Here is a 24,489-nt window from a genome sequence, read left to right on the forward strand (position 1 = left end):
ATTTGGGGGTATTTGTTAGGCATGAAATTGACTAAGATTAACAGATAATTTATAAGGGAATTCGGGTAATTTTTATATCATTTTGTAAGGAATAAGGGCTAATTAATGTCCTTGTGCAGATAAGCAAAGAAAAATGCTAAACTCACTGGAAATAGCTTGTTTCGCTAATGCCAATGAGGAGTGGAGCCTTACTTGTGTCCAGCGGTCAAACGCCGGATTATCCAATGACGGACAGTGACAGATCGTTGGTGGCAGTGAAAGGAAAGCGGCAGGAAAAGCAGGTGAAAGTGTGTGGCGATGGGATTGCCCAAAGAAGCATGATGATTTGAAGTCTCACCCCCTTGAGTGTTCAAGGGTTAATCTAAAAGTTAATCATTTTCTAGTTTATTTTAATTGTAGTAAGTAGTTGACTTTGTTTGTAAAAGGGTACGAAAGTTGTACCAATTTTGGGGATAGTCTCGGTCTTTTCCCTTTAAATAGGAAAAGCAGAGAAGGTTTTAGGATCGAATATTTTTTCTTAGCTTTAGTTTTTTTTAACAAGTAGAATAGAAGGAGAATAGAGCTCTCATGGAGTCTCAAGCTGTAACAACAACCTTCCTCTGCTCACTGCTCGATATGAGTGAGTAGACATTTTGAACGGGCACGGCATGGCCGGCCCGGTGATGTAAGTTTTACAACGTTTTAATGATATTTAGTATTTTGCCAATGTTGTGATCAATGAGGATTTAACTTTCTTGCGTAAGCATGTATGTATGTGTTAGATGAATATTAGGACACTGCTTTCATCTTCACCGAGATCTCTATTGATCTCCCAACTTCGAAGCTGAAAAGTTAGAAGGTTATGTCGAGGGTTTTCTCATCTAGAAATGCAGTTTTGTTCTTAATGCTAGAAAGAACGTATCTTTAGGACGCTAAAGGTGTTAGTAAATCTTAGGAGTTTGAGAACACACGACAGTTGACTCAAACTCACTTAAAAACTGATACTTTGGCTTCGTTGGCATTATCTTTTATTCATCGAATGTTGTAAGATGTAGCACATCGTGTTCGGTCATGTAAAGCCTGTTCTCTTCCCTTAATCTTTGAAAAGTAACCTTATTTCCTTGATTGAGTATTCTGCCTGAGTCATTAAACAACCAATATCAAACAAACAACCATAAAGGAAGGCACTTTTATAACACACACTGTTTAGCAACGATTTCCATTATTTATTTGTATCACAATCCCTGTGGAGACGATACTCACTTATCACTTTATTACTTGTATCTAGTGCACTTGCTAGAGTCTGTTTACAGGACAACAACATTCCTTTGAGTCTGAGGATTATTTATACCTATTAATACCAATGAGATGAACATGTGACAAGGAAGAATCTACCCATCCTGTTATCTCAAGTCGGGTCCCCAATCCTAATGAACTATCTTTCATCGGATCCATGTAACTGTCCAGATATCTATATATATGAAGCTTGTGAGATCAGATTTCTGTCGGACAGAAGACACTGTTACATGCAAGTCTCAACCGCGATATGTCAATCCTAAACATATTGCTTGACTTGGGGTGGTTTTAAGTTTATTAGTTTATTATAAAGTTTTGTCTCACTTTATGCTTGTATGAACACTTTATAATCACTTTAAACAAACTTACGGATTTCCTTTTATTAGACTTTATTTAGTGCTTAAAAGGGTTTTGCCTTTATATAGTTATAAAACATATATCTCATTAAAACAAATGATATAAAGAACACTTCATTTACATTAAGTCTGTATCCTAGAACAATTGTCTATAGGACACTAAACCCCAACACGAAGAATAATGGAAGATCCGGTATTCACTGGTTCGATTGGTCAAAACTGTGTTTAAAAAAGGAGCAAGGAGGACTTGCTTCAAAGACCTTACATAGTTTAATTTGGCCCTATTAGGAAAGCAAGGGTGGAACTTCATTCATAAGCCTCATATGCTGGTTAGTAAAATCTTCAAAGCGAAATATTTTTCTAATACTAACTTTCTTGCATCTAAATTGGGATCAAACCCAAGTTACATTTGGAAGAGTATATGGAGCTCTATTGGGGTACTGGGTAAAGGCTTGAGGTGGAATATTGGATATGGGGAGAAGATCTCAGTGTGATGTGTGGTTGATCAAAGACGATGGCTTTTATGCGAAAAGGAATGGTGAAGAGGTTGATTTGAATCTCAGGGTGGCTGACTTAATTACTGTAGGTGAATGTAGCTGGGATTTCAACAAAGTAAATATGTTGATGTCAAGAGAGGATGCAATCTGTATCAAGAAGATGATGCTACCTTTCCGCCAACGAGAGGATCGGCTCATTTGGCATTTCTCGAAGAATGGTTGCTATAATTCGAAGTCGGGTTATCGTGTGAATGAAAGACCTGATATCAATCGTTCGAGCCATGAGGGATGGGCACCCCTGTGGCACTTGTTCATTCTACAGAAAATTCGTTTCTTTCTCTGGAAGTTGGGTTCTGTGTGTTTACCCCTGAGAGTTCGACTTATAGCCAGAAGGGTATTGATTTCACCTTTGTGTCCCCTTTGTGAGAGTGTTGAAGAGGACCTGTGGCACTTGTTTACGGTGTGAGAGTACGCAAAGGAATGTTGGCAATCGGCGGGAATTAGTATTCCTGCAGGGGACCCGACGGATGTATCTGCTGGTTTTGGAGGCTTCTTGTTGCATATATGTTTGAATTTGTTAGCTGATATAATGAGTAAAACTGTTGTGCTGTTCTGGGTGATCTAGGGGGAGAGAAATAATCTGGTTAGGAATGGTAAGACGTTGTCGTCGTCGTTAGCTGTACAGCAAGGTTTTGGTTATCTCTCGAGTTGGAGGTCGTGTCAAAATCGTAGGTCGGTAGAGGAGGGGGCTTGTCAAGGAGTTGTACCGAGGTGGAAGAAACCAAAGAGCGGCTTTGTGAAATGTAATCTGGATGCCTCTTTATTTGTAGAATCTGGTCAAGTCGGGTGGGGTGTAGTGATTAGAAAGGATGATGGTTCATTTTTTGCCGCCTGTAATTCTGTTAGAGATGGATCCCCTGAACCTATTCTAGCCGAAGCTTTAGCACTGAAGGATTGCTTAGAGTGTCTCATCGCGTTGCGAGTAACTCGAGTAATGGTGGAAATTGATGCCAAATCAATTGTTGTCAAACTACATTCAAGAGAGCTTGATATTATTGAGTTAGGTGGTCTGTTACAAAGCTGTAGTGAATTAATATTTGTTATTCCCGAGTGCGAAGTGAGTTTTTGTCCTAGATTAATTAGTGAATGGTCACTACACCATAGATTGGCTATTGCAACTACCTTGTAGAATGTATTGCCTTAAAATGTTGCATTACCTAAATCGATGTAATTGATACTATCCATGTATATAAAATGCAAGGATTCTTAAGAAAATGTTGCTTTTGATAAATTTTTAGTTGTTTTATTGAGCTAAGTCACAATTTACAATTAGATGTTGATTTATTTTACTTGACAATTAACTAAAGCTACATTTATCAAGTTAACAAGTGTTGCTTTTAATAAAAATAGAAAAAAATATACATCTTTTAAGAGTTATAATTAGAGTAAATAAAAACCATATCATTCGATAAAACTGAAAATTAAATTCTAAAAAGATAAATAATGAATTGGAAGTGTTAAAAATTATGAATGATGTAACTACTGATAAATACTGAAAATAAGTATTGAATTTAAAAATATTAGTTAATAATATTCAACATAAAATTTCAAATTAAATATTTTGACTTAACTGAATAATTGAATTTGTTTATAATTGAATAATTGAGGTGTCCGAAAAAAATAGTTATCAAACACATTTAAATTGAAGGGAAAAATATACAAATAAACTCTGTGGCTATACTGATTTTCAAACACAGTCCCATATTTTAAAAGTTGATAAATAAGACCCGTTAGCTAGAAATGCTCGTTCCAATGCTAATCAATTTACATTTTTTAATTTGCCAACATGGTTGGTGGATGTGTTTTATAAGGATTGTTCTAATCCAGATGAATGAATGAGCTTTTCCTTTCAAAAAAAAAAAAAAGTTCTTAAAAACTTTATCTCACTGATTTTAAAATTTTACCACAAGGTGCCTTCGTATTTTAATTTTATTTTTAAAAAAATGGTCCAAAATAGATTAATAATAATTGTAATAAAATATTATAATAAGTCGTGAATAATATAAACAATTAAGAAAGATAGTTGAGAAATAGTTGCAATTTTATTCTCAGTAATAAAATATTATAATAAATAAATTCAGTTACAATTCACGAATAATCATAAAGAAACAATTACAAAAGATAGTTGATAAGTGGTTGCAACTTCATTTTTTTTCTGCCAATAACTTTTAAAAATATAAATATTGTGATGAAAACAAACTAAGAATGTAATTGCAAAAGATGCTTGAAAAAAAATACCTCATTGATTATGGTTGATTTAATGTTACTTCTTTTTTTTTGGATGAAGTTGAGGTTGTCATGAAATAGCATATTAATATTAAAAATTTGATTGACAAAATAAAATAAATATTATTTATGTACATACTCATGACGCTTTTTTTTTTGGAACTTCTGTTGGTGATTACTATATATTTGTCTGGTGATCTGTAAATTGTAGATTTCGCTTTGCTACTCGTGACAATGAACATCGAGATATATGTGAGTTCAAATTAGTGGAAGGTGTTGAATTCAGACTTAAATTTTTTTAGGTGTCAACAAAGTGTCATTAAAAATATAAATTACTTTAAAAGATATGTTGGATGGATCATCAACTAAATTGTTGACTTGAATATGAAATAATGTTCTGACACCGTAAATTTTTATCATTGCAGGTGGAACCTCGTGTCTTTCTGTAAAACTACGTGCAATAGTAGTTGTAGGAATGCCAATTAAATCTTCTGTCATATGCCCGAAAACTACAAATGCGCTAATACATGTAGCATCTTCAACAATCAACTTCAATCTATACTTGTAATATTAGTTATATGATAAGCAATAGTAATTTGAATAGGAAATAATAGAAATATGTATGAATATTATGAAGAATTTCAAATGTAACATGAGAATGGTAGGTCATCAATGAATCTACAATTTTTGCAGCACAAATTATCATTAAAGTTTTGAATACCACTTTTACATCTAGGACATGCGTGATACCACCAACCAATAGGGTCAACTTCTTTGATTTTCGCATTACATGTAAATTTAATTTCCTTACCAAAAATGAAATTGAGTTTAATAATATTAAATTATATTCTTAAATTAAAATCAAGCTTATAAAAAACGTTAAGCGCTAGTCGGACGGAAAAGACCCTCGATGATCAGTCGGGGATTAATCAGATTTGTATTTTTGTATTTTGTTATTTGTTAATAAAAAAAATGGTTATATAAATTTAATTAAAATAAGTATTATATTATCTAAAAATAATAATGTAATATTATTTAATATAGAAAAACATGTGTATCTGTAATAATATCTTTAAAAATGTTATAAAATATGGGAAGGAAATGAAAGAGTGCCAAGGTTCCGGCCAAGAAAACCGACCGAAAGGAAGCGACACATCTAGCATGAGAGCAAGCTGAATCAAACACCCAACCACAAGCTTTACGTCCCACCACCATCTCTGAGAGGGTATGAGCATCATTTGACATCCTCAACAAAGACGATGCGAAGCCGTTTGAGGACGTCTCACGTTCCCCCAGCGAACCCTTTCGCTACTTTGACAGGGAGTTCTTGATTGAAAAAGATTTGCTAGTTCCATTCGTGGAGAAACTCAAGAGTCTCTGGTGGAAAGACATGGTGAATGCTCGTAACTTGGTCTACCCATCCCTTGTGGAAGAATTTTACACATCCTTGACGGGTACAGATGAAGATAATGAACGGTGGTTACATTTTAGGTTGGCGGGGAAACCCTTCTCCAAAGACTCCAAAGGGGTGAAGGACACATTAACATGTCAAAAGACGGAGGGGGGGGGATACAAATGGCCCTCGGGTCATACACCGAAACGGGAGTGACAACTTCAACATCACTAATCTGAGGCCGAGTATGATTCGGGACCCAATCCTTTATCTTTTATACAAATTTATTGCTTATATGTTTTGTGGCAAGGCCGAAACAAACAAGGTGAACGAGAGGGAGCTCTACGCCCTCTTTTATAGCGAAAATGATATTGAGTGTGATATTGTGTTCCTTGTGGAGTCAATTGTCCCCGAGTCAACTTGACTCCCACACAACGTGTGGCTATTCCACACGGCGTGATACATGGACACGAGCAAAAATGCTCACTACTCAGCGTGTGAAGGCTAAATTGTGACTGGTCAACCAAAATTGTGAGTCAACATGGCGTGTGAGACATCCACACGCCGTGTGACACCAAATTCTGGATTTGTGTGTGAATGAATTCTAGACAATTGTAATTTATCATCATGCCCCGAGCTCGGTTTTTGTATAAATAGAAGTGTTTGGCACCCAATTAGAAATTCAGTTTTTTAAGCAAATAAAACACCTTACACCTTGAGAGCTTGCTATAGCAAAATTCATCCATCGGCCCGATGAAGTTACAGTTCCATCCTCTTTCCCCAAGCTCGAGAGTTCCACCTCCGAATCTGAAGCGACGACTTTGAGTCCGGTTAGCTAGTTCTAAGGGTTGATTCTTCTTCCCTTTTATCTTGTTTACTAGTTTGCACTCTTTCTATGTGCTAGATTCGGTTGTATTCCATTTTAACGCTTTTCGCATTTATAATATATGATTTACGATTTTCAGTTTCACTATACTTGTTGATGTTTATTCCTAGCTTTTATTCTCATAATTGATTATTGTGTAGGTTGATTACAAACTTCGAAATCCATTAAGATTCATATAGGTGTTGCCTTACCAAAATTGACAACTCGAAAACCGTAGGAATTGACAAGCCACGATAATTACGAACCCTATTTTCTGAATCTATAGAATTAGAATCGCCTTAAGAGGGAATCACGATCTAAGAACTTAACGGAGTTGGTCAGTTTATATATAATCGTCTTTGCCAGAGTAAATTGTTATTTGTGTATAATCTGAAATATTGTTATTACGTGTTGTAACTTGAACACTAAAAAGTGTCTCACATATAGTTTAGGAGTAGTTCATAGTTATTACTCAAACCAAACCAAAAGTATTTATCACCTAGATAACGTTGTAAAACCAAGTAGTTTAATATGTGTAGGCATAAATCCCGTGGATTCGATACCTAAACTTAACTAAATTTTTTACTTGATAACGATGGAGTACACTTAGCTCTTAGTTGCAATATAGACTTTACCCATCTCGCTCTCTACTCATCAAGAGGCTCTCATAAAGGAGCTTGGTTTGCAAATTAAGAATAACCAAATTAAGATTTAAACAAACTTGCTAATAAGAAATCACCTCATTACATACTAAATCTCATTCAGACATGAGTTTGAACTTATGAATCACTAGATTAAAACATTAATCATAAAACTACTCTTTACATAAGCAACTTTAACTTAAACTTGGTACACTACAAAATTTCCACTAAGACCAGAGATAGAGATAGAACTAATTCACATAATTCCTAAAACTGCAGATAAGATAAAGCTTCAGTAATTGGACCTGGAGAGCCAAATAACCTCTTCAACAGCCAAAGCAGCAAGCAAGAAACCACTCAAGAAAGTGAGAGCTATAGAAACAGCAACATGGTCACAGAAATAGTGTAATGGCTTGCAGAAATTTGGTAAAGCTGTGTGTTGGATTCCGGTTCGGTTCAGGTTACTCACCCCGGATGCAGCAGCTCCAGCACCGATCATTGCATATGCAAACACCTACAACACATCTTCAACATTAATCAAACTAGCACTAATCTCCAACACTAGGAAACGTTATTTCTAAAATAAAATAACCTTTAAATGAAAACGGATATGAAACGCTACTAATGAGAAGTGTCCGTGCAATATAGATATTAATTAATAAAGTAATTCATATGATAAACAATAAAATTGGATTTACCTGATCTCCTGCAAAAAGAAGCCAAGCATGAGTTGTTGATGGAATGACAGGAGATTTGTTAAGGAGCCTAGGCGTGCTAATTATTATCTGCAGCAATGAGTGTGCAGCTACCGCTGCTGCAATGCCAACTAGATATCTGGTAACCACCAAGTAACAACCATTTTCAGGACCTCATTGTTTCCCATTTCGGAGGTACTCCAAAAACCAGAAAACAGGTGAAGTATATATAAAAAAGAAAGCATGTGGTTTGATGGGCCTGGTACACGAACATTGTTCAAGGTTTTTTTTTTTTTTTTTTTGGCAAATTCAATTATTGGCCAAACATGGTAAAAAACTTTTTTTTTTTTTTTTTATAAAATTAGAGGTTTGAGTCATTTTTAAGGTTTGAAATAGCTTATTAGATTTAAAAGGCTAATTTTGAAAAAGTTAGGAACTTTTTCAATTAGTTTATTGCTTCATCTTTTTTTAATGACATTTTTACCACACTTTCATCCCAAATAAAGATTTTATCATGTCTTTATTTAACATTTTACACAAACAGCTATTAATAATCAGTTAGCAAAAAAGCTAATCAGCTAACCGCTGACAACTATTTGGCAAACAGGTCATTCTGTTACAAATTGTTGTGTATTTACCTCAAAACGGAGCTATTTGAAGCAATTAAACTGCAAATTAGCCCATGTACAAGGACTTATTTTACAAATTAACTAAACCAAAAGTGTTACTTATGGAAAAATTGAATCCCATACTTCATCCATTTTAAAATGATTGTCACATTTTATCAAATTTTATTATTTCATATTATCTGTCAAGTTTAGTTTTTAAGAGAATTTTTTTTTTATTTTACCCTTATTGATGAGTTTAATAGTACTTTTCATCATTTTAAGTTTTCCATTTACGAAGCGTGATTGAATTTAATTAGTAAAACAAAAAATGAGGATTATTAATAAAAAAGAGAGATAAATGATATTTTAGTCTATCTCCCACAAATTTAATACAACCAATCATTTTTCTTGATATGGGTAATTTAATATGCGTAATTTAATTAAATGTGATAATTAGTTTGAAATGGAAAAAATATTATTTAACTGCAAATTACACGAACTACAAATACACTTTTGTAAGTTTTTAAACCATTGGCCTACATTTACAAATCTACAAACTACATGAATTTTTTATTTTTTACTTTGCCTTAAAAATATAATGTCTGTTTTGGTTCATAAACAACTACTATTAGTTTTTTTTCATTGAAACAAACAATTTTATATTACATTTTAAAATTTATTTATCGATTAATTTAAAACATATTCATCTTAGACATTTTATATATTATTACAGTTTTATTAAATACTAATTATCAATTGATTAATAGTAAACAACTAAAATGAACAACAACTAATTTAACATCCAGCAAATAAAATTCAACAACCGCTATTATATCAGTTAACCACGGGACCAAACAAGCCCTTAATCATTCATATAACCTTTCCTAACAACCCTGTAAGTACTAGTCATCTCTTCCCCCTTTCAACAATCATATAATTGATGCTTCTGGAATCAATTTTATCTGTAAAAATAGCTCAATTTAATTTTTTTGCTTTAAGCAATTAATCTCTAATTAACCACATCATTAGTATCATTTTGGCTTTTTCTCTTATAATAATCAAATCATTTTATGAATGAAGCAATAATAATGTACTTCCTTTATTAAATCTGACCCATAAGGGTCACGGGTTTTATTCTGTTCATCTAGAGGCCATGAACCTAAAAAGAAAGAGTACCTAAAATTTGTTTTCATTCCAAGGACAACGAAATCAAGGGCAATTTCGTCACCCCACCAATAATTTCAACGGAATCAATGCTTTTCCCCGGAACATGACAAACGCTTTTGTCGCTCAAATTAAGGACATATTTGTCCATTCCTAGACTAAATTAAGGACTGTTTGGTTACTAAGAAACTCATCCAAACTCAAAGTGCTATTTTCTGGTATTTTCCCTCATTTTCTCAGATACCAAACAACAAATAAGGCAGATGAAGAAACATAAACTTACTCGAAGGAGTGAGAGAAGGACCACTTGGAGTGAACAGGAAGCATAAACCCATAAATGGAGATTTTGCTATCTTGACGGGCAGTGACCATAAAAGACAGTGATACAACAGAGGTCACCAAACAAACTAACCGAAGTGTCACGTGTATGACGTCAGCATTCCGGCCTAAAGGCTGAGCTGCTGCTACTCCAACTAGTGGGCCACTCATTGTGCCGCTGTTCTCAGTCGCAGCCACCTTGGACTCCGGTAGATGCACAACCACCTCCGGTGGTGGTGTTTTCTCGCCATTCATCATCATAGGTTCTTCACTTTTAATTTGTCGTTGAGGTTTTTTATTTTTTATGTGGGAAAATGAGAATGTTGTTCGGTATGTGTTCCTCCGAGGGAGTAGTGTTTGGTAGTGTGAAAGAGAGGGAGAAATGGAGGGATTTTTATAGGAGACCCTTAATTTACAGAGAGTGGTGTAGGTGTAAATTGTTATATTGACATGGATATGAATGTAAAAGTTTCAGAAAAAGTTATAAAATAATGTATGTCACTCAATTATTATAAAAAAAATTCCTCATTTACAATGGTGAAATGTACTAAAAGGTGTGTATGAATTGATAAATGTTTATGCTTTTAAGATGGAAAATTGATACCCATGTCCAAATATTTATTTATTTTAATTTAATTAAATTAGATAATTAATTTATATTACACTTAATTATTTTAAATTCAATTAAATTAATAATATCAATCTCATCGCAACTAATTGTATGTGTTTATTACAATTCTAATTAAACTATGTAGAAAATTAATTTTCCAAGTTAATCCAATCAACTATATAATGGAGTAAGTGCAACATGTTAAAAAAGAAATTGTCTTACTTCTATAGAGTCATGAGAAATCAAGTTAATATTTGACTTTTTACCTTTCACCGCATAATTGCAAAATAATTTGACCATTCATCAACTCTATCAAAATGAATTGTGATCATGGAAAATATCAGATCATATATATATATACAGAGAGATTTATTCAGTTATTCAGGTCAAGTTGCTTAAACTAGACAGATCACATTGATTTACTGATCCAACCTTTAATCTATTACATTTCTAGGATTTAGAGCAAGTCTGCCACAAGTGGCTTGAGAAATATCTCTCATCTTTCGAGAGTGATAAATGCTTAATATATCATTTAACTATCTTACAATTACTTCATGTGATACACAGTATCCAAGGAGTGACATATGGCTTTAGTGAAGTGGCATACACCTCTTTTGTCAAGTATTTTTTGTTTTTGGATTTGTGGAACCTTCTAGAGCAAGTCTAACATTTGTTTGGATGATCCACTCACCTCTGAACCTTTGACGACGAGCACTTATTTGTTGCTTTCATCATAGGATTCAAAAATTGGTGTTAACGGTTTCCCCCTTGTTGTATTGAAGCAATTTAACACAAATACTCACAGGGTACAATCCTTTAATTACTTTGATGTAGCAAAAACAAGATTGTGTTTCTGGGCGTGCTTGAAAATATTTTAGAAGCGAATATAAAAAAAAAGTAAGGATATCGATACCCACATTGCTCTTCAGGGATTGTGAGATATTGTGTGGGGTTGTCTCCAAAAAGGTCTTACATGATTCTCCTTCTACTTTTGTGTCGTTATTGTTTTGACCGGTAGATTGCCATTAGGATGTCGTTCTGCAAATTCAAGCCATCCTTATAGGGCATTATCTATTCAAATTTGTTGATGGAACCTTTCCTTCCATTCCCTCTACCGTAGTCGTTAATGAGATTGAAACCCTAAATCCTGAACTGTGATTCTGGCACAGACAGGATAAACTTCTATTTGGTGCCCTAGTTGGTTCCTTCTCTAATCCCCTTAATCTCTCAAGCCAAAACTACCAAGGATCTCTGGGATATCCTTGCAAATACATATGCAAAACCTAGCAGGGGCCACATCAAGCAATTAAAGGATCGGTTTCACAGAATTTCCAAAGGAACATGCACCATTACAGAGTATATGCAGAATATTAAAGCTTGCGCAGATCAGCTTGCTGCTTTAGAAAAAAGCATTGAGCATGAGGATCTTGTTGATCGAATTCTGATTGGTCTTGATACACTATACACCTCAATTGTTGAATCAGTCAATGTCCGGGGTACTCCAATATCCTTCGAAGAATTGCACGAAAAAATTAATCACTCGAGAACTCACCATCAAGCAAAATCGCCATGATTCCTCTCTTCCTGCTACTGCCTTTGTAGCCTCTGCTCGTCCCCAACATCGCAACTACGGATGTCCCACTACTCCTGGAATACTTCCAACTCCACGTCCTAATTCAACCAGATAACCCCATCCCTTTTTGGGTAAATGTCAATGGTGCAGTGCACAAGGCCATGTTATGTCTCGATGTCACCTGTTTAATTAGCAATTTCCAAATGCTACACCGCCTTCATTCTCCTTGATCAACACTAGAGCTGCTTCATCAAGTTACACATCTAATTCTCCACAAGCTTATATTGCGCACTTGCCTAGCTCATCTCCTTCCACATGGCTACTTGACAGTGGTGCCTCTTATAATATCACCAGTGATCTTCAAAATCTTGTTCTTCATACTCCCTATGACGGTACCGAAGAGCTTATTATCGGCAATGGTATAGGTTTAAAAATCTCTCATACTGGCTCTTTTCTTTTTCCTCATTCCTCCTCTCCTATCAAACTTCATAATGTTCTGTGTGTTCTGTCTATTTCAAGAAATGTCATCTCTATCTCTCAACTTTGTGCTGATAATAATGCCTCCATTGAATTCTTATCAAATTGTTTCTGTGTGAAGGATAACAACACAGGGATGTCTCTCTTTCGAGGTCCAGTTAAATCTACAGTTTATGAAATTCAGTCCAGCTCACCTCAAGTTTTCACAAGCATTAAAGCCACCTCCCTAGATTGGCATCATCGATTAAGGCATCCCTCTCTCAAAATATTCAAGCATCTTGTCTCTATAAATTATTTAAATGTTTCTAGCATATCCACTTTAGATTGCAATTCTTGTTCTTGCAATAAAAGTCACCAACTTCCTTTTTCTGTTTCTACTATTTCCTCTATTACTCCTCTTCAATATGTCTATACTGATCTATGGACCTCTCCAGTTCTCTCACATGATGGTTATAAATATTATCTTATTTTTGTCGATCATTTTACTAAATCTATATGGTATCAGAGATCTTCGATCCTCTTCTTATCTTTACCAAATCTCCTTCTCTTTTTCTTGTTTCTTCTCACACAACTTCCTCTCATATTGTCTATATGGATTGTTTGATTTAAATATTCATACTTTAACTTGCGTAACCATTCGATGTTGTCTAAGATAATCTTTTAAGGACTCAACAATCAAAGATGCAACCTCTAGAAAATGCATCACCATTGGAATTGCTCGTGTATGTTCATTGCATAGCCCATCTTGAGGTGTTGGACTAGTTGTCCATAATTCAAATCATCATAGTCTGTCTATGCAGGTGGACGGTGCGCCTTAGGGGGGCTGACTGGTTGTCTATGATTTAGTAGTTATTTTTATATATGTGCCCAATATGGACGACCTATTGTAGACACTAGAGTTGAGATCCTAGTGATAAAACCTTAGCATGGTTACTACAAAAATCACAATGATGTTTGGAGGAAGAAAAGTCGTAGAGGTCATATAAGTCCATAAGCTGGTCAAACCACGATCGAATCGAGAGTTTATAATTTTCAATATGATCAAATTTTCGTTTTAAATATTCGTTTAATGTGTAATATGTTTCGAGAGCATTCAAACGCAATAGACTGTTCCCTATCCAGATGCATCATGAGAAAGTTATGCTCCACTGAAGTCTTGGTCTAACTCGGATGTTTCAAAAGTCAAACTAATTGAAGAGGCAATAATAGGGCCCAATGGTCTATAAGGTGAGTAGTACTTGGGATTAACATATGAAAGTAACTCATCGGGATCGAATCGAGGTCGTAATAAGCAAGTTATGCATGTCAAAATTTTAAAATAAGTTCAAGTCATGATCTAAGCATTGATCATTGCTATGAATATTTTTTAGCTTAAAGTCATCACATGGTATCATAAAGTGTTGTAGACACCGAGTCGGAGGACCTGTGACGAAAACCTGTAACAAGACGGTCGAAGCGGTTGGTTCCGGAAGTTTTAAAGCAAAAATATATAATAAAAAGGGAAGAAGTTAGTGGGAGTCGCGGTCGTCAAGTGGACGGCTCGCAAGTGCTCAGTGACGTGGTGCGAGCGCCTAGCGGCAGCCGACGCGTGTCCGACGACAGTTGGACGCACGCCCGGCAGCGCGGGGCGCACGCTCGACGTCCGCTGGGCGCACACGCCCGGCAGCGCGGAGCGCGCGCTCGACGATCGATGGGCGCGCGCGCCCGACAGCGCGGGACGCACGCCCGGCGGCCGCTGGGCGAGCGCGCCCGGCAGGCGCTGGGCGAGCGCCCAGCGACGTTGGACGGACGCCCAACAGCAGTTGGGCGCGCACCCAACTGAGGTTGGGCGTACGCCCAACGGTAGTTGGGCGTCCGCCCAACGAAAGTTGGGCGTTCGCCCAACATAAGTTGGGCGTCCGCCCAACTAGGTTGGGCGTTCGCCCAACCGGCTTTGGGCGACGCCCAATTTTATTTGGGCGTCGCCCAAAGCTTCCGGGATCCGTTGCCTATTTAAGGCACGGATCCCCATGCAAAAAAGGAAAAAAAAGGAGGAATCTTTGGAGCTTTCTCACTCTAGACATTTTTAGAGAGAGAAAGTCAATTTTTTGGAGAAAATATTTTTTTCCCAAAAAAATCCAAATTTTCAAAAGTTGAATATTTTATCGAAAACACAAAAAAACACCGGAAAATCACAACTCGCGGAATCAACCGACTTCGACTGTCAGATACCGATCTTGAGGTAGTATCCGAGGACTAGACTCGTTTTATTTTATTTAATTTATTTCCTTTATTTATTTATTTTTAGGTTATTAGTTAGTTATTTATTTCTTTATCACGTTTTATTTATTATTCCGTATTTATTTAATTTTTAACTCGTGTTAAAATAAACGTTTGGTTTCGTTTTGAAATAAAAAACCTCGTCTTTTAATATCCCAACATGAACCGTGATCCGATTTAAAGGTAGTTCGGGAATTAAAAACGTTGTAATTATAAGTTTTAAAAATATTTCAAAATAACGTTTTAAAATAAAAACGTCGTTTTAGGAGTCTCCGTTATAGGCTATGATCCAACTTGGGTAGCTCGGAGGCCCAAAATGATAGAATAGATCTAATTTAAGGTGTTTGAATAAATCTGGAAAGTTATGGGCTGTTTCTGTAATTCTGCATTTTCTGTCACTAACAGCTGTTTACCGACGGATGTTCCGTCGGTAAATCTGCTAGAACCTTAAATATCCATTTTTTGAATCTTTTTCTTATCTTTTTTACATTTCTTCTTAAATACATCTCTATTTAATTATGTAAAATACTTGATAAATATATTTTTGGTTTATGTAATTATTATCTACATATTATATATCTATTTATGCTATGTTAAAAATTTAATTCATATTAATTTGGTTTTGTAAATTATATATAAGTATATATGTATAGTTTTTGTGACTTTTTTGGGATGATTAATTGTTTTTTTTTTGGGCTATGATGTAAATATTGTTTTTGAACTAAAGGTTATCTTCTTATTTATGAACTTTCTTCATTATTTTTATAATATATCATACTTAGTATTATTTTCATTATTATACACATACTTAGCTATATTATATGATATTCTTTACTTGGTTTTCAAAGTTATATGTATATCATTATTTTTATCTAAATATATATATATGTATATATGTACATATTCTTTTCCTTATTCTTTCGGCATTTGGGGACATGTGTTTTAAATCGGTTTTCAATTGACGAATTTTGGTTTAGTTGGCTTATTGTTGTAATTATGATAAATAAAGAGTTAATTGAGTGGAAAAAGGGGAAAATAAAACACACAAAAGGAGTTTAATTTGTTAATTTAAACTTAAGTTTTCTAGATATATTCCTAAAGTGTAAACAAACGTTTTCTTGACATTTTTAAACCATTTCCTAAAACATCACGTGTTAAAACCTTAATTCGTTCCAACGACGGATTAGGCGAACCTTGTAATTAAAATCTTTTTTATTGAAAATAATGGAATTTTGAATCGTTTTCTTAACTAAACAGTTTTATACAAAATGAATGGACTTGTATGCTTAATCACGTTTTTTGGTTAAAACTTCTTGGTCAAACGTTTTCAAACGCTCGAGTCGTTCCAACGGCGATTCGAGTCGATGTCATGTAAATTAATGGGGTTTTAAAACGTACCTAAATCGTTCCAACAGCGATTAAGGTACGAACCATGTAAATAAACTCGTTTTTCGGGGAGTGAGATTAGCTTAGAGTTAGTGTATAGTCTAAAGCATAAATCACACTGTGAATGAATCAATTCTCTCTTCTCCCCCTCTCTCTCCTGTATACTTTAAATTTATGCAAAATGGGTGATTCTTTACTAAAATGGCTTTCAATAACATGCTCAAAATGGTTTTCAAAGCGAGAAAGAAAAGGTTTCAAATGAATTTTAAACTTAAAGAAATATGCGATTAGTCCGTTATCGCCTAACACGCTGAGTAGGAGGCCGGTGGTTCATAACCGGGCGATGTCGGGGTGCCTAGTAGCCTTTCTCCGGAAAGGAGCTAGCCTTCTTGGCTCGTACCTAAGTTTCCCGAACCCTCATCGGTCTCCCGTAAGGGATCGGTGTTCATTTTCCCATTCGTGGGTGGCGACTCTTTCATACTCCGAGCTCCGGTCCTACCGAGCAGCTTGATTCCACGATTGGTTGCTTTCGGCGTCAATCACCGCTTACGTCGCCATGAGGTGTCCACCCCCCGGTCCGCCCGGGCGAGGCCGTTCGGCACCTTGTCTAACAAGTGGCGACTCTGCTGGGGAAGCGAGAAATTTGATTCCGGAAGGCGTGTATTAAGCCCTTAACGGGGACGGATCGTATTATTTCTTTTCGTATGCATTCATAAGCATTATTGCAAACCTTTTGGGTAATTTCCGTGAAACCTCTAGCGAGAGTCCATTCGTAGCTCGAAAGAGGCTAGTGTAAGTTCCCCCTTACAGTAAGGCGCCAAAGGGTCCCCATCCATTCGTTAGGGGCGAATTTGTGCGGTCCTGTGAGGTCCCGCGATCAGCCGTGTCAGCATATAGTAGCCTTAGAAGTTGCCATAGGATTACCCGTTACCATTTTTGATGTGATAAATGAATCAATTCGTGTTTTCAAATTGCCATGATACGTGTCTAATCCTAAAATATGTAAAGAAAATGAAACGATACGTTAATATATACTCTTAAACCGATATACAAACTACCCCAAGACATCGAAATGATTCGAACTAAAGACGACTTAGTCATCTCGTATGAATGAACTTGTGCGACCCGCCTGGTCCCTTTCCGTGTCCCGAAGAAGGCACATGTTCAGGAAATACGTTATGACGTAAGCACGTATTAGTACAAATCGTTTTGATGTTAAGGATAGTAATATCTCGATTCAAAAGACTATATTAACAGTAGCCGTTATTCATATTCTTTAAATACGTTGGGATAAAGCGAAATTATGACGAAACGAAAACGAAGAACATTTCTGTTTTGAACGACCCTGTTGTAACGTAAAGAGTTTCGCAAACATGGCCCGTCCCTTCCGAATAAAAGACGAGCTCTTACGTTATGCCTTGTGTTGTTCTTAAGAGAAATGGACGTGTCCGCAAAAGTGACTAAGAAAGTAAAAGAAAAGCAAAAACAAACTAACGACCAAAGTCATTCTGTATCTACGATGTATATCCATCCCGAGGGTAGTTAAAGAAAATGAACCAATGCCGTTAAATACGTGCCTCGAGCCGGTATGTACGCCGTTTAAAATCATAAAGCCGAATTAAGCTAAACTGAATAATTGCGCCATATGGACGAGACTGTGGGTTTGATTAATGGCTCGATCATTTCGACCGTTACCAAAACTACAAGAAATATGGCCTGATCTGCGTGTTTGCTTAACTCGTGCCTAAATGAAAAAGAACGGTAATATCCCTGCTTCGAATAAGCATGCGATTCAATGAAACGTTGACTTTCTATAACCACGCTAGGATGGTATATCCCGTAAATTGGAAGAAATAAAAATTTGTTGCTAGCCGAAAGATTACCATGCGCTCGAATAAGACTCGCCGTCTTTTCATGTAGCCAAAACGAGCAAACGGGTTCTTGACGCTAAAAACAAACACGTTACGCGATGAGTCCGTTCCTTAAAAAAAAGTTCTTTCATCATTAAATAAACACGTGGTTACGTCTCTCGATAGATCCAAAAAGATCCCGTTGTAATCCAAAAATCGAGACACGAACCCACGCGAATAAAAGGGAACGAGTCATTGTTAATAACAAACGATTGAACTAGAAGAATAACTCGTACCGTGTCTAAATCCGAGATACGCTCAAAAGGGGATCAAAACCCGAACTAATGTATCTCGCGAAATGACAAAAGACGAGTCATTCGACAGAACAATCCACTTGGTCGATATCTTAGTCACTGAACGTTGATACGTCAAAACGAACTGTATTGTCTGATGAATGATTTACTTTTCCGCAATGATCGTCGGCATCACGCGTCCCCTGGATCGCAATGTGAGCCCCAAACCAAAATCCTAGGAAAGAGACTTAGACCATCGAGTGTGTGGAGGAATAAGGGTGGAAGAGAGATGTTGTGATACGTGTAATTAGACTGACGTTTGTTCTTCTTATCTTATACATCCGTAAATAAATAAACGCACACACCACGAATCATGCATATAAAATCATGCATACATACTAATGGATGACCGTTCGCGCAGACTTCATCATTAAGCGGTTGTGGTTTCGCGAGAGTAACCGGTTAGTCAGGCAGTTTGATCAGCTACAGATTGACAGTTCCGAATCGGCAGTGGTGGCTTCCGAATCATCTTCGTCCGAGTATACTCAGTCTTCAGTCAGTATGTCTGCGACCGACGAAAAAGTGGCCGAATTAGAAAACTCTGTGAACAATATCAATGATCAGTTGGCCGCAATTTTGGCCCAGCTAGCTGAGTTGGCGTTGAAGGATAACAAGAGTGGTAGTAAGCGCGCTGAGAATGAGGTGAACACTGGTCCCCGCTTCGGGAACGAAGATGACTATCAGGACTATATCCGTAAACAGCTTGAGAAAGAGAAGGCTAAGGAAGAGGAGTGGAAGCAGCACATCACTCAGGAGGTGCAGGATCTGCGTGGGGGAAGCTCCGGAAGTCAGGATTTTTACAATTTGAAGAATTGTTTGTCAGCAACTGCTTTGCCTTTGAAGTTTCGACTTCCTGATATGAAAAAGTTTAACAGAACCGGGGATCCTATCGCCCACATGAATCAGTATGTCGCAGTAATGAAGCACACGATCCTGACTGAGGATCAAGTCCTGGGGCTGTTTAATACTTATCTTGAGGGGGCTGCCCTCACATAGTTCCATGCGTTGCCGATGGTTACGAAAAGAGATTGGAAGGAGTTGGCAAAGTCATTTATCGCTCAGTATAGTTTCAACACTATGCTTGAGGTTACTCTGAAGGAGTTAGAGAGCACTAAGCAGCAGGCCGGGGAATCTTTTTCCGATTTTGTGAAAAGATGGAGGGCTAAGGCCGCGGTTATGAAGCAGAAGCCGCTTGAGCAGGATCAGATCCGAATGGTAGTCGGTAACACATTGCCGTATATTAAGAATGAGTTGCGGTACATGCCTTTTACCGATTTCAACCAGATGTATAGCTGCGCCTTGACAGTTGAGGGGGATGGAGAACCGAAGAAAGCTTATACCAAGTGGACGAAGTCTGGATATAGTGCTGAAGGGCCAAGTGCGAGTGCAGAATCTGCATCAGTGAAAGTGTTTGATCTTAATGCTATCGAAAAGAGGCAGTTCGCCAAATTTGATCAGACCTACGCAAAAGTTTTCGAACAATTGCAGAAAAAGGGGTTGTTGAAAGCTCTTACTCCTTATAACAAAGCTCCGCCCACTCAGCAGATACAAGCTAGGGGATACTGCGAATTCCACAGCAGTTATGGGCATACTATTGAGAACTGTGAGAGGTTGAAGCATGAGATCCAAGATTTGATTGAGGAGAAGAAGATAGCTGATCCTTCGTCAGCGAACCCTTCCACTAGGCGCAATCCACTGCCTAATCATAGGGTGAGCATGATCGGAGTCGGGCTGAAAGAAAGCATGGTTGTGGAATCCTTCGGGAAAAATGAAGAGAAGTTGTTGGACTCCGATGAAAAGAGCAATGTAGGAAATGGTCTATGTGTGTCTTTCCTTGGCAAAGAACCGGAAGGCGAACCGATGGATGAAGGGTTGGATGGTGGAGCACCGTATGATGAAGATAGTGCTGAAGAGACCGGGGAAGGGTCGTCTCGGACTATCGTGCAAGAATTGAGTCTGTTTAGCGGTGGAGAGAATCCCGATGTGCACTTGCGTGAATATATGCATGATATGTTTGTTGAATCCTTCGGGGTGGACGAGATTGCTCAGTGGTTCCATCATTCGTTAATAGGGGAGCCTTTGGGATGGTTCCACTCGTTGCCCGACTCCTGCAAGCATGATTGGGAGCGGCTGCCAGATTTATTCCTAGAAAAGTACCAGAGAGCTAAGGACAGGACCGCAGAGCGCTTTGCGATGCAGATTGGACCTATCAAGCGTCCGTTACCGAGGGTCAGTAAGTATAATGGCAACAAGGATCCGATGGAACATCTTCACTTCTACTTGTCGGCCATGGGACCTTTGGGTTTTAAGGAAGAAGAGATCACTAGCCTGTTTTGCAATTCACTAATGGAGGAGCCGCTGATGTGGTATATGTCTCTCCCAATGCATATTAAGCGCGATTGGGCCGCGATGACGAAGAGGTTTATCAAAGAATACACAGTATGGATGCTTGCGGAACAAACACCGGACTCGCCTTCCTATGAGACACCTGAAGCGGTGTTAGCAATGCCTAGGTATGGTGGATCTTGAGATCCTATTGAGCATGCGTGGATATTCCGCAACCATATGTATGACGCCGGGTTCCCTCAAGGTGAATTACATGAACATTTCCTGGAAACCCTCATGGGAGAAGCCTTGTTGTGGCACCAAGGCCTATCAGAGGAGGAAATGGGTCATTGGATACCGCTTAGGGATGCTTTTGTGGCGAGATATGAGATGTATGTTCCATGGACGGGATCCCTGGAAGATCTAGATAGGATCAGGCAATTCCCCGAGGAACCATTCGTGGATTATGTTAGGAGGTGGAGGCACCGCTACGAGCAGTGTCGTGAAACGATGAGTGATAAGGTGCAGCTCATGTGCATACAGAGAGGCGCAATTCCATTGGCGGCAAGGAGGATGAGCAGAGTATCCCTCAGGGATTATGATGATTTGATAGGCTGGGCTTTGTATGGATCAGCGGATCCCTTTTATTTGAATTCAAACGTTCCTCACGTAATGGATATGATGATTGTGGACATTTGGGAAAGTTCCTCGGACGAGGAGGATACTGATCGGAGAATGCCTATCAATATTTGGGATGAATCTGATGAAGAGCCAGAAATTGCTGTCATGACAAGATCAGGTCGAGTGGCCGAGGGAAAGGCACCCGTGGGTGAGATTGAGATAGGGGAAGGATCGGCTCCCAAACCAGATGACCAGATCCTCGAGCAGTTGAAGAAAACACAAGCTAAGTCTACGGTGTGGGAAGTCCTATGCCATTCCAAGTACCACCGTGAAAATCTGATGAAAGAGCTGCAGAATTTGGTTATTTCTACCGATACTGAGCTGGCAGCATTAGTAGGGGCAATTATGGCCCGAAAGAAGACCGAAATCACGTTCACTGACGAAGATCTCCCAGAAGAGGGGAAGGCTCACAACAAGCCTTTGTACATCCGAGCTGAAATTAACGGGAAAAAGACTAGCTGTGTGATGGTCGATGATGGATCGGCCATTAATGTTTGCCCACTGAAACTTTTGCCCAAGTTGGGAGTAGAAAGAGGGGATTTGACTGCCTCGAAAACCGTGATCAGGGCCTATGATGATAGTCGTAGGCACATTGAAGGAGTTTTTAAGGCTAAGCTGAAAGTAGGGCCGCATGAAGAGGAGACTGAATTCACTGTGCTGGATATACCGGTGACGTTTTCCGTGTTGTTGGGACATCCATGGTTCCACAAGTTGGGAGGTGTGCCCTCCACGCTCCACCAAATGATCAAATTCCCCTTCGGGGAGGAAATGGTGACGATCAAAGCTGAGAAATTGAGTTCAGTGGCGGCATTGGGAATTGAGGCTCAACTTTTCTCCGGATTCCAAGTTTCTGGGATCTACGAGTCTAGCATGACCACCGATGTGGTGAAGATGATGAAGGGGGGTTTCATCCCCGACATGGGCTTGGGAGCACACCATCAAGGGTTGCCAGAATTTCCGGACTTCAAGAGTCAGAAAACCTGGAGGGGTTTGGGATATGAGCTGGAAGGTCCGTCCAACACAGGTGGTGAAGGAAAGTTGGGCCTAAAGAAGTATTTCGTGAATGAAGGACACGGAAAGGTTTATTCGGGGACTCCCGAGTCATGGACTAGCACCGAAGGAAAGATCCTGCCAGGTTTTGAGATCTTCAATGATGTTACCAGTTAGGGCAAAGGAAAGGCAAGCTGTTTCGTCGAGGAGATCATGATGCTAGATTTAAATGCCGAGGAGCAGGTCATCACTATTGAAGCAACTGTGGGGGCGGTGGACGAGCCCAGTACCTCCAAGGCTTATGAGAAACCCGAGAACCCTGATGATGAGAATTGTATTACTGCTTTATTTGAATCCAATGATGTACTCGCCAACACTATCAATGAAATGAATTCTGATTTTGCTTACTTGCTTGATGTTGATCGTGATCATTCCATGCATTCTCATTCATATAACATGCCTACATTTGAAATCAATACAATAGAAATGTCAACTTTCAATCTTGGCACGGATGAAAATCCTAAACTTATACAAATTGCTCAAGAATTAACTATTGAAGAGAGGAAAGAATTTGAGAGAATAATTAAAAAATACGAAATAGTGTTTGCCTGGACATACGAAGACATGCCAGGAATTGATCAATCAATCGTAACTCACCGTATTCCAACATACCCCGATGCTAAGCCCGTGAAACAGAAACTCCGGCGCATGAGACCAGAATGGGCAGATAAGATCAGAGAAGAAGTGAAGAAGCAGTTAGAAGCAGGGTTCATCGAAGTAATCAACTATCCCCCTTGGGTCGCAAATGTAGTGCCCATCGCAAAGAAGGACGGCAAAGTAAGAATGTGCGTTGATTATAGAGATCTTAACAAGGCATGCCCCAAAGATGAATTCGCGTTGCCTCATATTGACGTGTTAATTGACAGTGCAGCATCGAGCGTCTTACACACGAATGTGGACGGTTTCATGGGCTACATGCAAGTTCAGATGGCCGAGAAACACAAAGCAAAAACCTCGTTCACAACTGAGTGGGGAACATACTGCTATAGGGTGATGCCGTTTGGTTTGAAAAATGCTGGGGCAACTTACCGGCGAATGGCTACGGCATTGTTCCATGATATGATACACAAGGAAGTAGAGGTTTATTTAGATGACATGATGGTCAAGTCGGAGACGAGAGAAGGGCATTTCGCTGCACTCGAGAAGTTTTTGGCCCGAATTGCAGAATTCAAACTAAGGTTGAACCCAAAGAAGTGCTTCTTCGGCGTTTCATCAGGGAAAATCTTAGGCTATGTAATCGGAAATAAGGGAATTGAAGTTGATCCCGACAAAGTAAAGGCCATACGGGAAATGCCGGCACCAAAGAATGAGAAAGAGGTGAGAGGGTTTCTGGGGCAGGTTCAGTATATCAGTCGGTTCATAGCAAGACTCACTGCAATCTGCGAGCCGATCTTCAAGCTGCTACGGAAAGATCAACCCATGATTTGGAATGATAAGTGTCAGCAAGCCTTAGAGAAGGTCCGGGACTACTTGTCTAATCCGCCAGTTCTGAGACCGCCTAAACTTGGAAAACCGCTTCTCCTCTATGTAGCAATCGAAGAGCGATCTATTGGGGCAATGCTGGCCCAAGAAGGGGACACCGGTGTAGAACACGCAGTGTATTATCTGAGTAAGAAGTTCTTGGAATACGAGCTTAAATATAACATGATTGAAAAGACGTGCGTGGCTGTAGTATGGTTAACAAAGAAACTACGACACTATTTTCAATCTTACAAAGTGATCATTATTTCCCGGATGGATCCTGTGAAGTATCTGTATCGAACTCCATCCTTAACTGGGAAGCTTGCCCAATGGTTGTTGTTATTATCAGAGTTCGACATCGAGTAT

At 38.3% G+C, this 24,489-nt stretch overlaps 1 protein-coding gene across 1 annotated transcript; it reads right to left on the reverse strand.

Moving 5' to 3' along the window:
* Nucleotides 1-7,376: 7,376 nt before the first annotated feature.
* LOC136222000 (CASP-like protein 3A1) lies at nt 7,377-10,505 on the reverse strand. The gene is made up of 3 exons (XM_066009475.1): nt 10,064-10,505; nt 8,012-8,147; nt 7,377-7,827 (listed from the first exon to the last, which is right to left on the reverse strand). Exons 1-3 carry the CDS (start codon nt 10,357-10,359, stop codon nt 7,606-7,608), a joined length of 654 nt encoding a protein of 217 aa, XP_065865547.1. The 5' UTR covers nt 10,360-10,505; the 3' UTR covers nt 7,377-7,605.
* Nucleotides 10,506-24,489: the final 13,984 nt, after the last annotated feature.

The sequence above is a fragment of the Euphorbia lathyris genome, chromosome 3, assembly GCF_963576675.1.
Source record: "Euphorbia lathyris chromosome 3, ddEupLath1.1, whole genome shotgun sequence".
NCBI classification, from domain to species: Eukaryota; Viridiplantae; Streptophyta; class Magnoliopsida; order Malpighiales; family Euphorbiaceae; genus Euphorbia; species Euphorbia lathyris.

Bases quoted from the DNA above. Each gene is read 5' to 3' on its own strand.
- LOC136222000 (XM_066009475.1), bottom strand. From the start codon at position 10,359: ATGATGATGAATGGCGAGAAAACACCACCACCGGAGGTGGTTGTGCAT. The intron at 8,148-10,063 runs GTAAGTTTATGT...GGTGGTTACCAG, and splicing joins TCCTTCTCTCACTCCTTCGA to ATATCTAGTTGGCATTGCAG. The intron at 7,828-8,011 runs GTAAATCCAATT...GATGTGTTGTAG, and splicing joins TTCTTTTTGCAGGAGATCAG to GTGTTTGCATATGCAATGAT.